The sequence below is a fragment of the Zalophus californianus genome, chromosome 13 (genome assembly GCF_009762305.2).
Source record: "Zalophus californianus isolate mZalCal1 chromosome 13, mZalCal1.pri.v2, whole genome shotgun sequence".
NCBI lineage: Eukaryota > Metazoa > Chordata > Mammalia > Carnivora > Otariidae > Zalophus > Zalophus californianus.
In genome coordinates, this window is record NC_045607.1 from 37,702,784 (window position 1) to 37,716,939 (window position 14,156).

Here is a 14,156-nt window from a genome sequence, read left to right on the forward strand (position 1 = left end):
TTGGAATATCTCTTCTTCTGGGGACATTACAAGAGTTTTAATTAACAGAGTATTTGTGCATTTTTTATATTTTGTGCATTTTTTCTCAGTATTTTTTTTTAAGATTTTTGTTTTTTATTCATTTGACAGAGAGAACGAGCGAGCGAGTGTGCACAAGTAGGGGGAGTGGCAGGGAGAGGGAGAAGCAAGCTTGACGTGGACTCGATTCTACCTGAGCTGAAGGCAGACCCTTAACCAACTGAGCCACCCAGGCGCACCTTCTTGAATATTTAAGAGAGAAAATTATTGGAGATTTATATAAACTTATAGCTTAGAATATAGAACTCACAGGGATATTTATGACAAATGGGAAACTGCTTGAATCGTCTACCATGACTGTGGTTCTCATTCTCCCACAATAGGAATTCACTTTCCTTGAGGCAAGTTTAAGAAACATTGGTTCTGAGTAATGAATGGGGAAAAATATTTTACAGAAAATAAGCCAAACTGTAGAAAATTGTTTATTTACTTATTTGCTCCAGGTTTTCAAATCAGTTGTTATTGTGCTATTTCTGTGGAACTGTCTTGGTGCACCTTTTCATTTCTCTGCCAAGCCCTGCTTTAGTCTCTGTGGCTTTGTATGTTTTTTTTTGTTTTTTGTTTTGTTTTTTTTTAGTTAATGCTGTCCTCTTGGCTCCTTTAAACTCCAGTTTCCAAAGATTTTCCTCATTTAGATTATTATTATTATTTTTTAAAGATTTATTTATTTGAGAGAGTGAGAAAGAGAGAGAGTACATGGTGGGGGGGTCAGAGGGAGAAGCAGGCTCCCTGACGAGCAGGGAGCCCGATGCGGGACTCGACCCCGGGACTCCGGGATCATGACCCGAGCCGAAGGCAGTCGCCCAACCAACTGAGCCACCCAGGCGCCCTAGATTATTTTTTAACATGAATTGGTTCTGTATTGATTCACTTCTCAAATTCATTATTGATAAGATTTGCTTTTGACTCATTCCTCATTTGCTTTTTGTCTGCTTAGCATTGATCTGGTAGCCTTGCTCCAGAAGCCTGTTCCTCCCAGTCAAGCCTCAGAAGTCAACTCCTTTGAGACTTCCCAACAGCAGGGCTTTGGTCAAGCCCTTGTCTTCACAAATTCTCAGCACAACAATCAGATGGCACCAGGGACTGGCAGCTCCACTGCTGTCAACTCCTATTCTCCTCAGAGTCTGGTAACTCGCTTTTATTTTAGTATGGGATTTGAAGGAATGTACCCGTAAACAAATGTATTCTAGAATGATACATGCCTTATAATTATTTTCTAAATATAAACATATCTACAGTAGATTTCAGTCCAGAAAACAATGATGTGATAATTTCCAAGCACATATCTGATGATGCCATGTGGAATTCAGCTACTCTGAGTTTTCTGGACAAAGATAAAAAATACTTCTTTATGATTCGTTGAAATCTTAAGTCGTAATCACTGAGGCATCCTTCTTATTAATAATTTTTATCTTGGATTTTGAAAGTCTGTACTTATGACATTAAAATTTTCATTTGTTTTCCAATTTAGTTAAATGCAAATGTTTGTCAGAAAAAGCTTGCTAAAATCATGCTAAAACAGTTCTTTCCAAGTCTGCCTAGGTGCTTATATTTTTGGCAATTCTTGTTTTGTTATTTGTAAAATTAGTGTACTTTTTCTTAACATGCCACTTTAGTGGAGGCCCTTATAATATGGATGTGTTTTCATTAAAACAGGGGCACCTGCTGCTTGCATATCTGGCTTTAACTTCCCATGAGAATTTAGCTCCTAACAGAAAGGACTCCAGGAACTGGTAGAGAAGGGTATGAAGATAGGCTGATGGGAATAAAATCTTAGAGCATAGAATGTCAAGCAATGTAGCTGCGGAATGGTGAACTGAAGGCCCAACTGTAGGCAGTTCTCAGTTGGCAGTGGGGGTGGGGGGAGGGGTTGGAATACCTCCATATACAGATCCACAGCTTTCACTAGTGGTAATTATTGGTTCATTTGCTGTGTTTTACCTGAAATCTATGGTTGAGAAACAGAATTTTTATGAATATGATACTTTTCCCCCTAGTCGACTCAAAAATCATTTGCTGAACCCTAATAAAATGGAGAATGAAATATGTAAACTTTTCATTGCTGGCTTATACTCTGCACAGACACATCATGTCATAACTGGCTTGGTAACTTGGCATTTTTAGTGTCATTAATGATTATGTATGGGAGGGTGTCAGTGCTTGAAGTAGGACAGCCCACGGTGTCTCTGTTTTGAGAGGGTAGTAAGGTCTAATAATACTCTCAAGCTTTGTTTTTTATTTTGTTTTTTAATTTTTTTTAAGTAATCTCTACACCCAGTGTGGGGCTCAAACTTATAACCCTGAGCTCAAGTGCTGCACGTTCCACCCACTGAGCCAGCCAGACACCCCAGTACCCTCACATTTTGATTGAACCGTTCCTGTCCTTTCCTCTTCTGCCTTTCTATCTGGAATCTTAGCCAGGGTGCTCAGAACATAGGTAGGACACGAGGAGGGTTTTTGTTTTGTTTTGTTTTGTTTTTTTCCAACAGTGCCTTCGGATGTGTTGCCTTTGATAATGAACAACACCTTGAGAAACTGGAACAGATACTGTTTAGCGTATTACAACAGTGGTGCTCAACCTACTGTACTTTTATAATCAGTGGGGAACTTGAGTAAATTAACAACAGTAATAATAATAAAATAATGCCAGAGTCCACATAGACCAAATAAGTCAGAATCTTGGAATTGCAAGTTGGGCACTTGTGTATGTTTGTGTATATGTGAGTCCATGCATATTGGTGTATCAATACACAAATTTTAAAGCCCCCATTGATTGAAATGTAGGTGAAATTGAGAAGTCCTGTGGTAAATCAACGTGAAGCAAAGCGCTAGTCCTTGATTCAGTGATTTCATTGTGTTGCGAAGCATGCAGAAAATGCATTTGATGATACTAGCTGATGCAGGATAGAGATCAGAAGAATAGAAGTATCGTTGTGGAAGCCTTTACTGAACAAGGGGGCTTGACCTGGATTTTGGTGCATTTGTAGCAGCATAAGAGCAGGTGTTTGGACAGTATGAGGAAGGGTTCTGGAGTAGTGATAAATAATGTTAGCAGATTCTGTGATTGATGTGCCATAACTACTTACAACCTAATGTTTTGCTCAGATTGGAGAATTTGAATTTCCTTAAAACAACATGCCTTTGGATATTGTTAACAGAAATAATTATTTCAACTTTCTGTATCTGATCTCTTAAGAGAATGCAAGTCATTTCTGTTTTTGACCTTTTAAATGGTTTCAAAAAGTTTTGTTTTTTAGATTTTATTTATTTGAGAGAGTGAGACAGAAAGCATGAGAATGGGGTGGGGCAGAAGGAGAAGTATTTTCCCCACTGAGCGGGGAGCCTGATTCAGGACTCGATCCTGGGACTCCGCGATCATGACCTGAGCCGAAAGCAGATGCTTAACTGACTGAGCCACCCAGGTGCCCTTAAAAAGTTATTTTTTGATAAATATCTTTTCAGAAACTGAAGGATCTTGGTAGGTAAAAATGCAGTTGATCTATCACTGTGTTCACTAGCCAAGGCTTTCATTCTCCTTGGGTCCTGTTTTTATTTTTTTGTTTTTAATTTTGATGTAGTCCCAATACTTTATTTTTGCTTTTTGTTTCCCTTTCCTTAGGTGACATATCTAGAAAAATACTGCTCTAGCTGATGTGAAAGAAATTACACAGCCTATGCTCTCTCTAGGACTTTTGTGGTTTCAGGTTTCACGTTTAGGTCTTTAATCCATTTTGAGTTTATTTTTGTGTATGGTGTTAGAAAGTGGTCCAGTTTCATTTTTTTACATGTATCATTCTCATTGGCTCTTGGTATCTGACCTGACAGGATAGGTGGAGGAGGTGTAACATTTTCTTTTGTATACTTAAGGAGCGTATTTGGTATTCTTAGTCATCAAAACAACTTGAAATAAATGCAGTGGTGCCCAGGGTATCGGCTCAATACACAAGATACCTCATGTGTAAATCATTATCTGATTTTAGAATATTAACTTTTTAAGTAAGTGCTCGAACCTGCAGTTAATTTTGTAGGATGACATTGCTGAGCCATTCACCGATCAAACTTATAAACATGATTGCTGTTGTTGCATACATTAAGAAAATACTGTATTTTTGTTTCTCAAGCTTGTGTTTGTCATTGAATTCATGGTATTTTTATAAAAAACAGTAGTATTTTGTTTGTGAATCTGTGACATCACTTTTAAAAAGAAAGCAGTGTCTTTTTGTTTTTTAAGATTTTATTTAGTTGATGGGGCGCCTGGCAGGCTCAGTCAGTTAAGCGGCTGCCTTCAGTTCAGGTCATGATCCTGGGGTCCTGGGATTGAGCCCTGCGTCGGGCTCCCTGCTCATCAGGGAGCCTGCTTCTCCCTCTCCCTCTGCCCACTGCTCCCCCTACTTGTGCTCACTCTCTCTCTGTCAAATAAATAAATAAAATCTTAAAAGAAAAAAGGCTTTATTTGTGAGAGAGTGAGCACGATTTGGGGGTGGATGAGCAGAGGGAGAAGGGGACTCCCTGCTAAGCAAGGAGCCCAATGACGACACGGGGCTCAACCGCAGGACCCTGGGATCATGACCTGAGCGGAAGGCAGTGGCTTAACCAACTGAGCCCCAAAAAGAAAGCAATGTCTTAATATCCAGGGAGAATATTCTCCTTCCCTTTAACTTCTTATATCAGAATCCAGAAGGATTGCTGGATTTAATCAGAATTTGTTGTATAGTAATATTTTCATGTAGGATCTTCTCAGGTGAGTCTTATTGATTCAGATGTTCTAGGTTATAGTTTTTGAAGTTCTTATGAAAATACTTGATGTGTTTAAATTCTGGAGTAGAGATTTGTATTGCTGAGTGTTTTTTGCTTTTTTTTTCCTTTTAAAGTCATCTGTCCTTGGTTCAGGATTTGGAGAGCTTGCACCTTCCAAAATGGCAAACATCACCAGCTCCCAGATTTTGGACCAATTGAAAGCTCCAAGTTTGGGCCAGTTTACCACTACCCCAAGTTCACAGCAGAATAGTACGAGTCCCCCCACAACCATTTCTTCTTGGGACCTCAAGCCCTCAACTTCCCAGTCCTCAGTCCTTAGTCATTTTGGTAAGTATACATTTTCTGTGGTGGTTAGCCCCTAGTGAGGACATGCTAAACATTACCAGAGTGTGTTGACTTGTGAACAGTAATGTGGAATTTGTCCAGAGAGGTTTCTTTTTAATAGAATTTCTGTGGTGTTTGTGAATTAAATCAGATAGCTTTGTATCGTATAAATACCTGCATTTATTTGTTGTTATCAGTAGTGGTAGTAGTACATATCTTGAAGAGATGTTCCAAAGCATGGTAAAGCCCTACAAATATAAGGAAATAACACTTTGAGTAAATGCCTGGACAGAATTTTCTAAGCTCTATTATAATATTGTGGGGACAGAGTTGGGATGTGGAATTTTAAATCACACCCTCTGGGTTGCTTTCTCATTTTAATGTTTGTATGTATCTATCATGATTTGTGCCAGCCTTATTGTCAGTGGTTTATAATATAAAGGCACCATATTTAAGTTGGATGTTTTCTAAACTATACTCCCAAAGATTTTGTGACATTAAAACACCCATTTTCCACCAACATACACACACCACACTGTATTAAGGAACAGCAGAGGGTTATTAACCATGGGGTTGGTTTCCTAGGCATGTTTATGTTTAGGGCTAATTAAAAGACATGGAATCACGTTTCTATCCTGAAAGAAATAGTTTGTTGTTAAGGAAGTATCTGAGACTACTCCCAAATTTGGAGTCATGTCTACCAAGGAAATTCATTAGAGCCTTAATACTGAAAGTTTTTTATTGGGGAGCTGGTTATACATAAGTACCCTCTGCCTTGTACATAACAATATTCCAGATTCCCAGTAGGAAAGCAAGTGTTCACCGTAAACCACATTGTACAAACATTAAAGGTGTAGAGAGTCATTTTTATCTGATAAGAAGAGTGCTTGGCAACCTTTGCCTAGAATATATTAAAATTCTGTGTTCGCAGACACCGGCCAAGAGCCAATTTAGCAAGGTGGCATTTCTGATACTAATTGTAGTCCTATGTTACCCTTTTTCTGCAGACCCACTGCAGTGGGCAATTAGAATTTTTAGATTTGTACATGTTCTTTCTATATTCTTTATAAATCCTATCTTTTTTATGTATGCCTCTAATATAAAGTCCAAAAATAGACTCATCTAAGATGGAAATATACCAAGTCATGGGTTGGCAAATCTTCGACTGGATTTGTCACCTGTTTTTGTAAATACCGTTTTATTGGAACATAGCCGTGACCATTCATTATGTATTGTCTTATACCTGGTTTCAGTCTACAAAGGGAGCGTTGAGTAGTTGCTAACAGGTGGCCTTCAAAGCCTAAAATATATACTACCTGGCTCTTTGCCAGAAAAAATTTCCCACTTCTTTATGATTTGAAAATCATGTAGATAAAGGGCTAGCTTCCTTTATAAAAAAGAGTAACTAAAAACAAAGGAGACTAAACCAAGGAAAAAAAATGGTCAAAGAGGTATTATCAGAGTTCCTAGGCAAAGAATACTAGAGTATATGAAATGATGCCTCATTGAATTTATATCATTTTAAATTGCACCTTTTATGCCATTTTCTATCATTCAGATTAGGAAGGATAAAAGTTATTGGTATCACAGCATATTAAAAAGAGTGTGTTCTATCTACTGAAAGAATTTTGAAGTGTTTGTCAAAATTTAAAATAGAGTTGTTCTTTGAACCAGTAACTCTATTCTAGTTGTTGATCCCACATGTATATTTGCACTTGAGCAAAATGTCTTACATAAAGATACATTCATTGCAGCATTGTTTTTCTTAGCAAGATATTGGAAAAACTAAAAGCCTGTTAATACAGTACTGGTTTTAAAAATCAATGCCTCTGTACCCTGGATTACTATGTGGCCATAAAAATGAAGTAGCTCTTCACATGTCAATATGGAACAATTTTTGAAAACCAAATGGTTTGTGAGGAAGCTATATATATAGAATGTGTGTGTGTCTGTGTATGTGTGTTTTGAGACAGTATCTCTGAAGATATTCAAGAAACTGGGTACAATGTCTGCCTCTGTGGAGTGAATCTGGAGATAGGGTTGCAAGGGTGATTTATAGTCCTCATATACGTTTTTCTACCTTTTGGATTTTGTAATATCACATTAGTTACTGAAAAACAATAATTTTTAACAGTTTTGTTAAGAAATCCATAAAGCAACAAAAATATAATTCTCTCTTAGCTAAAGGCCAAATGTGTAGCAACTCCATGCTCTTTTACCCACTCCATATGTCTTAATGTAAACTATGTCTCCTCTCTGCAAAAGAAATTACTTATAAACCCATTCAGGCATCCTTTTCCATTTATCATATACCAGTTATAATAGATCACACACACCCCCGACTTAGGGGACTCACGTAGAAGATTGTTGGGAGAAACAAGTGGTAACTACAACCTTTCACTCTCAGTCATATTGGAAGATGGAGCTCTAAGCCCACGTTCCTAAATAATTGATTGTTGCTTACTTTCCCTCCCTCCCCCTTTACATATTTCATAGACTTCAAATCTCAGCCTGAACCATCCCCGGTTCTTAGTCAATTGAGCCAGCGACAGCAGCACCACACTCAGGCCGTTGCTGTTCCTCCTCCTGGGTTGGAGTCCTTTCCTTCCCAGGTAAAACTGCGAGAGTCAACACCCAGAGACAGTACCTCCACTGTGAACAAACTTTTGCAGCTTCCCAGCATGACTGTAGAAAACATTGCTGTGACTACCCACCAACCACAGTCTAAACACATCAAACTACCGAAGCGGCGGATACCTCCAGCTTCTAAGGTGTGTTCTCCATCCAGAAGTCACAGGCCCAATGGTGGATGTATTTCAACATTTAGCTCAAGGGTTGGGTTAGTAAGGCTCAGAAACGGTGACATGGTATTTTTTTTCAAGCACATAGCTTACTGCTTAATGAGGAGTTGGCCATTTCTGAGTGGCTGGGCCAGGATGAGAGGGAATGGTTTTGTGTTGGAGACAGAGACTGTTCATTGAAATTACAGGATCTGGGTCAGAGAATTTGCTGGTCTTGTATATTTACCTACGTCTCGTAGATAGAGAATAAGTGGTTCCTTGACTAGATAATGCTTTCAGAGATGGCCTGCTCTCCTCCCTTATCTCACCCACCACCACCCAGCCTGCCCCCATTTCTTTGGCCTCTGCTCTAAGAAGCAGTTGGTGGCACTGACCATTCTGCTGTTAACTTCTCATTTTTCTTTTCTCTTCCTTTTTTGAAATATCCTATGCCTTTTTCCTTGTTTCGGATGTCTTGCACCTTGTTCCTCCAGGGTGCCAGTAGCGCTTTGGGAAGCCAGTACTCATTTGGCTCTGTTAGAGGCCTCTGGGACGTGGAATCTGTGATCTCTGTTCCTGACGTGATGGCTCTGTTTTTCAGATCCCAGCTTCTGCAGTGGAAATGCCTGGTTCAGCAGATGTCACAGGATTAAATGTTCAGTTTGGCGCCTTGGAATTTGGATCAGAACCTTCTCTCTCTGAATTTGGATCAGCTGCAAGCAGTGAAAATAGTAAACAGATTCCCATCAGCTTGTATTCGAAGTCTTTAAGGTAAACAACTTCTTATTTCTCTGGCTTTGACTGAACTAAGCCCTTTGTTGGCAAAGTAAAACAAAATAGAGCCTAAGAAATCACCTGGTGGAGACAATACACCCTGTGGTGGTAAGTTTGTGCACCCATGACTGAACTTTTCTTCCATCACAGTAAAAAGAAACCCTGTGCTTGTTAGCAGTCACTCGCAATTTCCGCCACCCCTCATCCTCTGGCAGCTAATCCTCTGTCTCTGGATTTGCCTATTCCAATATTTCATAAAGCAAGAATCATGCAGTATGTGGTCTTTTGTGTCTGACTTCTTTTATGTGGCATAGTGTTTTCAAGGTTCATCCATTTGTAGCTTGTATGCATTTTATTTCCGAATAGTATTTCATTGTGTAGATATATCACATTTTTTTTATCTGTTCATTAGTTGATGGACATTTGGCTTGTTTCCACTTTTTGGGTATTAAGAATCATGGTGCTATGAACATTTCATTTACAAATTTTCTGTCCTTTCAGTTCTTCTGGATATAGACCTAGTAATTGCTGGTCCTGTGATAACCCTTATATTAACATTTGAGGAACCAGGACACTTTTTTCATAGTGGCTGTAGCCACTAGTCACTGTATATGGTAAGCTATATATGATTAGCCTACCAGTAATCTCTGAGGGATGCAGTTCTTGTACATCTTTGCCAACACGTATTTTCCTTCAGTGGAATGTTTCATAAGTAGAGAATCCCAGATTTTAGATTTTATTAATTTTTTTACTGCCCAGAACTAAAAGCTGATATTTGCTCTTTCTAAAAATGGTTTCAGTGGCACCTGGGTGGCTCAGTCAGTTAAGCGTCTGCCTTCAGCTCAGGTCATGATCCCAGGGTCTTGGGATCAAGTGCCGCATCAGGCTGTCTGCCCAGCGGGGAGCCTGCTTCTCCCTCTCCCACTCCCCCTGCTTGTGCTCTCTCTCTCTCTCTCTGTCAGATAAATAAATAAATCTTTAAAAAAAAAAAAAGTGGTTTCAGACTTCTGGATTCCTTACAGAGTCTTAAGGATTCTTAAAGATGTCTTCTGCCTGTCATTTAAATTAGGTGGGTCTGATTGGGAGTGGAGGGGTGTTTTGAATATGCATCCTTTTAATACCGTTAAAGAACGCAGTAGTACAAATGTGTAGTAGGTACAGACATGTTTATTTAATTTATAGTATGGCAGTAAAGTGATGAAATAGTTCTTGATGAACCCATGTAAAGTGACACAAAGTTAAGTCTAAATCTTTTTATTCTTTCTAGTGATTCTTTGAGTACCTCTCTACCAGTGACCAGTGCAGTACAGAACTCCACCTATACAACTTCAGTTATTACCTCCTCCAGTCTGACCAGCTCATCACTGAGCTCCACTAGTCCAGTAACGTCTTCCTCCTATGACCAGAGTTCTGTGCATAACAGAATTGCATACCAAAGCTCTGTGAGTCCATCAGAGTCCGCTCCGGGAACCATCACGGTAATTGGTCTTTTCAGGTTTCTTCTTGTAGGAAATCCTGTTTGGAGGGTCAGTGTTTAGTTTGGGAAATTGAGGGTTTTAGATGAGATTTTCTTTTAGAAATTGGCTAACCTTTTTAAGATTTTATTTTATTTATTTTTTTCTTTAAGATTTTATTTTTATATTTGACAGAGAGCACAAGTAAGCAGAGCGGCAGGCAGAGGGAGAGGCAGAAGTGACCCCGGTGCTGAGCAGGGAGCCTGATGTGGGGCTTGATCCCAGGACACTGGGATCATGACCCGAACAGGCAGCCACTTAACCAACTGAGCCACATAAGTGCCCCAAGATTTTATTTTTATTTATTTTATTTATTTATTGTTAACATATAATGTATTATTTGTTTCAGGGGTACAGGTCTGTGATTCATCAGTCTTACACAATTCACAGCATTTACATAGCACATAACCTCCCCAGTGTCCGCCAAGATTTTATTTTTAAGTACTCTCTCCACCTAACATGGAGATAGAATTTACCAACCTGAGATCGAGAGTCACATGCTCCACCAGCTGAGCCAGCCAGGCACCCCCTAGAAATTGGCTAACCTTTTGGGGCACCTGGGTGGCTCAGTCGTTAAGCGGCTGCCTTCGGCACAGGTCATGATCCCAGAGTCCTGGGATCGAGCCCCGCATCGGGCTCTCTGCTCACCGGGAAGCCTGCTTCTCCCTCTCCCACTCCCCCTGCTTGTGTTCCCTCTTGCTCTGTGTCTCTCTCTGCCAAATAAATAAAATCTTAAAAAAAAAGAAATTGGCTAGCCTTTCTTATAGTTTGTTGAGTTTACTAATAGTGGGCTGTGGTGTGAAATCTGCATTTTAAGCACCCATACACAGGAGTGTATGAGTGGACCAAGAAGCTTAGTATAAGGATACATACCAAATTGTCCATAGTGCTTTTTGCATGGGGTTGTGGGGTGGGCGTGGGGGGCGAGACACAGCGGACCTATAGTCTTATTTGTAATATTTTAGTTCCCTGAAAGGCAGAGATGTTCAAGCATTACTAGTGAGAGCTACTTTTTTAAAAAATTTATTTCAATTTTTTATTTAAATTCTAGTCACTGTATATGGTAAAATTCTGTAGTAGTTCATTTAAATTAAATAAACAATTACAGTTTTAGTTCCTCAGATGTACTAACCACATTTTAAATGATCGGTATCGGGGCAACTGGGTGGCTCAGTCAGGGTCCTGAGATTGAGTCCTGCATTGGGCTCCCTGCTCTGCGGGGAGCCTGCTTCTCCCTCTGCCCGCCGTTCCCCTTGCTTGTGCTCTCTCTCTCTCTCTGTCTCTCTGTCAAATAAATAAAATCTTTAAAAAAATAAAATAAATGCTCACTATCTATAGTGGCTACAGTATAGGGACACACACATGTCCGTATAGATTATTCCCTTTATTGCAGAATGTTTCCTTGTAAAGTACTGGGCTATAGTTTCTAAAACATAAATCACACAATGTGCTGTTCGAGCTTAAGTGTATGTCATCTGCTCAGCTTCTCAACTCCAGCCCTAATTTCACCTGGTATGCTGCTTGCTCATGTCATTACTCACCTCATTCCTTGCTTGGCTAAGTTGAACTGAGACCCTATAATTTCTGATCTCTCCTGACCATTTGGTATTTCTTTAATTTTGCTCCCACCATTCTGCCTAGAATTATCCCCACCCCAAATAATGTAGTTCCCATGTTGTATCAGTTTGTCCATTGTGTTTTAAAAGTGATTTTCAAGGGTGCCTGGGTGGCTTAATCGGTTGAGTTGCCTTTGGCTCAGGTCATGATCCCGAGGTCCTGGGATCGAGTCCTGCATCGGGCTCCTTGGTCTGTGGGGAGCCTGCTGCTCCCTGTCCTCCCCACTTGTGCTCTCTCTCACTATCTCTGTCTCTCTCTCTCAAATAAATAAATAAAATCTAAAAAAATAAAAATAAAAAAGTGATTTTCAAGGTGGGATAAAATATACCTAAGGTCTGATGGCTGCTCTTTTTCTGTTACCCCTTTTTATTCTTTCTGTTTGGTGTGGTTTTGAAAACACTTCTTTGGATGTTGCCATTTGTGCTGTTTGGATGTACATGCTCAGTGTTATGTCTATGTATTTAGTGTATAGTGAACTCTAGTTTAGAGGGGGGCAGAGAGTGGAGTTTTGATTGTTCTCTACTTATCTGTATATATTGGTAAGGTATATTGTGTTTCCCTTTACCTGACCTCAGTCTTTTTTTTTTTTTTTTTTTAACTAAGCCACCCAGGCGTCCCCAGTCTTTTATTTTAACTCATTTTTGGTTTTCTCCCTCTCAAAGTTCTAATCTTTTATAGTCTACATTTCTTGTAAGTAACTTCAAATTGTTTTAAAGAAAAAAACGTGTTGTAAATAACATTTCTTGAACAGAAATTGTACTGGAGGGGCGCCTGGGTGGCTTAGTCATTAAGCGTCTGCCTTCCGCTCAGGTCATGATCCCAGAGTCCTGGGATCGAGCCCCACATCGGGCTCCCTGCTCGGTGGGAAGCCTGCTTCTCCCTCTCCCACTTCCCCTGCTTGTGTTCCCTCTCTCGTGCTCTCTATCAAATAAATAAAAAAAAAAATCTTAAAAAAAAAACTGTGCTGGATTTGGGCTAATACAGAGGCAACATCTATAAGGTTTGTCTTTTTCCTTAGTAGTTTTTTTTTTTTTAAAGATTTTTTATTATTTGAGAGAGAGACACAGAGATAGTGAGAGAGCGCATGAGCGGGGAGGAGAGGGAGGAGCAGGCTCCTCGCTGAGCAGGGAGCCTGATGCAGGGCTTGATCCCAGGACCCTGGGGTCATGACCTGAACTGAAGGCAGACGCTTAACTGTCACCCAGGTGCCCCATTCTTTAGTAGTTTGACATTGGGTCCTGGGATCGAGCCCTGCATCGGGCTCCCTGTTCCATGTGGGAAGCCTGCTTCTCCCTCTCCCACTCCCCCTGCTTGTGTTCCCTCTCTTGCTGTGTCTCTTCTGTCAAATAAAATCTTAAAAAAACAAAAAACAAAAAACAAAAACCAAAACCAAACAGAATAAAACAGGCCATTGTTTCTTGACTGACCTATACTTCATACGTTTCTGGCTAAATTCCAATAGAAATTCAGATAAATTGTCATTTGGTTTTGTGGGTTTGCTTACTTTCTTTTTCTTTCCTTATAGAATGGACATAGTGGTGGTCGAAGTCAGCAGACAATAGACAGTAAGTATATAAACTAACCATTCTTGTTTTAGCTGGTGGAAATCAAACAGAAAAAGAGTGTAGCTAATATGGGGAAAACAACGGGCCAGTGACTAATTCTGCAAAAATAGTCCTTTTGCATTTTTTCTGATAGTTACTTCTGATCCATCACATTGGCATCTTTTCTTTGGCAGGGTTTACAAGGTCAGCTAGAGATTCCCGTGTGAGTAGGTTGTAGCTGTTAATAATGTCATAACTACAGCAGGAAGGAGGTAATAGCCTCATATCACTCTCTTCTAGTCGACTGCACCCCAGGTATAGATTGTGGTATGGATTTAAAAGATGCTTTGCTTTGAGGTAGAGGTTCCAGTATTGTCATAGAGCTCTTCAATACTGGGAAGGACTTTTTTTTTTTTTTTAAGATTTTATTTATTTGCCAGAGAAAGAGCACAAGCAGAGGGAGCAGCACGCAGAGGGAGAGGGAGAAGCAGGCTCCCCGCTAAGCAGGGAGCCTGATGTGGAACTCGATGCCAGGACCCTGAGATCACAACCTGAGCTGAAGGCAGCGCTTAACTGAATGAGCCACCCAGGCATCCCCTGGGAAGAACTTTTAAAAGAAAAATTTGGTGTGCTAGTTCAGGAAAGACATGCTCATTGTCTTCAGAATCTAGTGGACTGTTGCAAAGAAGAGAGGTCAAATGCTCTTCACTTATAAACATGTGGGGGAAAAAAATGAGGGTCTCCCTGCCCCCGATTCTCGTAAGCTC

The 14,156-nt window shown here is 40.0% G+C and overlaps 1 protein-coding gene and 1 non-coding gene across 4 annotated transcripts in view; both read left to right on the forward strand.

The window, feature by feature from the left end:
• The window catches only part of UBAP2 (ubiquitin associated protein 2), a 122,312-nt gene that overhangs the window by 94,330 nt on the left and 13,826 nt on the right, over positions 1–14,156 (forward strand). For all 3 annotated transcript variants that reach the window (XM_027616639.2, XM_027616638.2, XM_027616640.2), the window contains 6 exons: positions 1,016–1,205; positions 4,950–5,163; positions 7,657–7,931; positions 8,542–8,711; positions 9,982–10,192; positions 13,371–13,410. In XM_027616639.2, the coding sequence (XP_027472440.1) occupies positions 1,016–1,205; positions 4,950–5,163; positions 7,657–7,931; positions 8,542–8,711; positions 9,982–10,192; positions 13,371–13,410 (1,100 nt within the window). The remainder of the gene's footprint in view (positions 1–1,015; positions 1,206–4,949; positions 5,164–7,656; positions 7,932–8,541; positions 8,712–9,981; positions 10,193–13,370; positions 13,411–14,156) is intronic.
• On the forward strand, positions 1,326–1,408 carry LOC113935206. Its single transcript, XR_003523957.1, has one exon. It is a non-coding gene; the product is annotated as a small nucleolar RNA SNORD121A (small nucleolar RNA).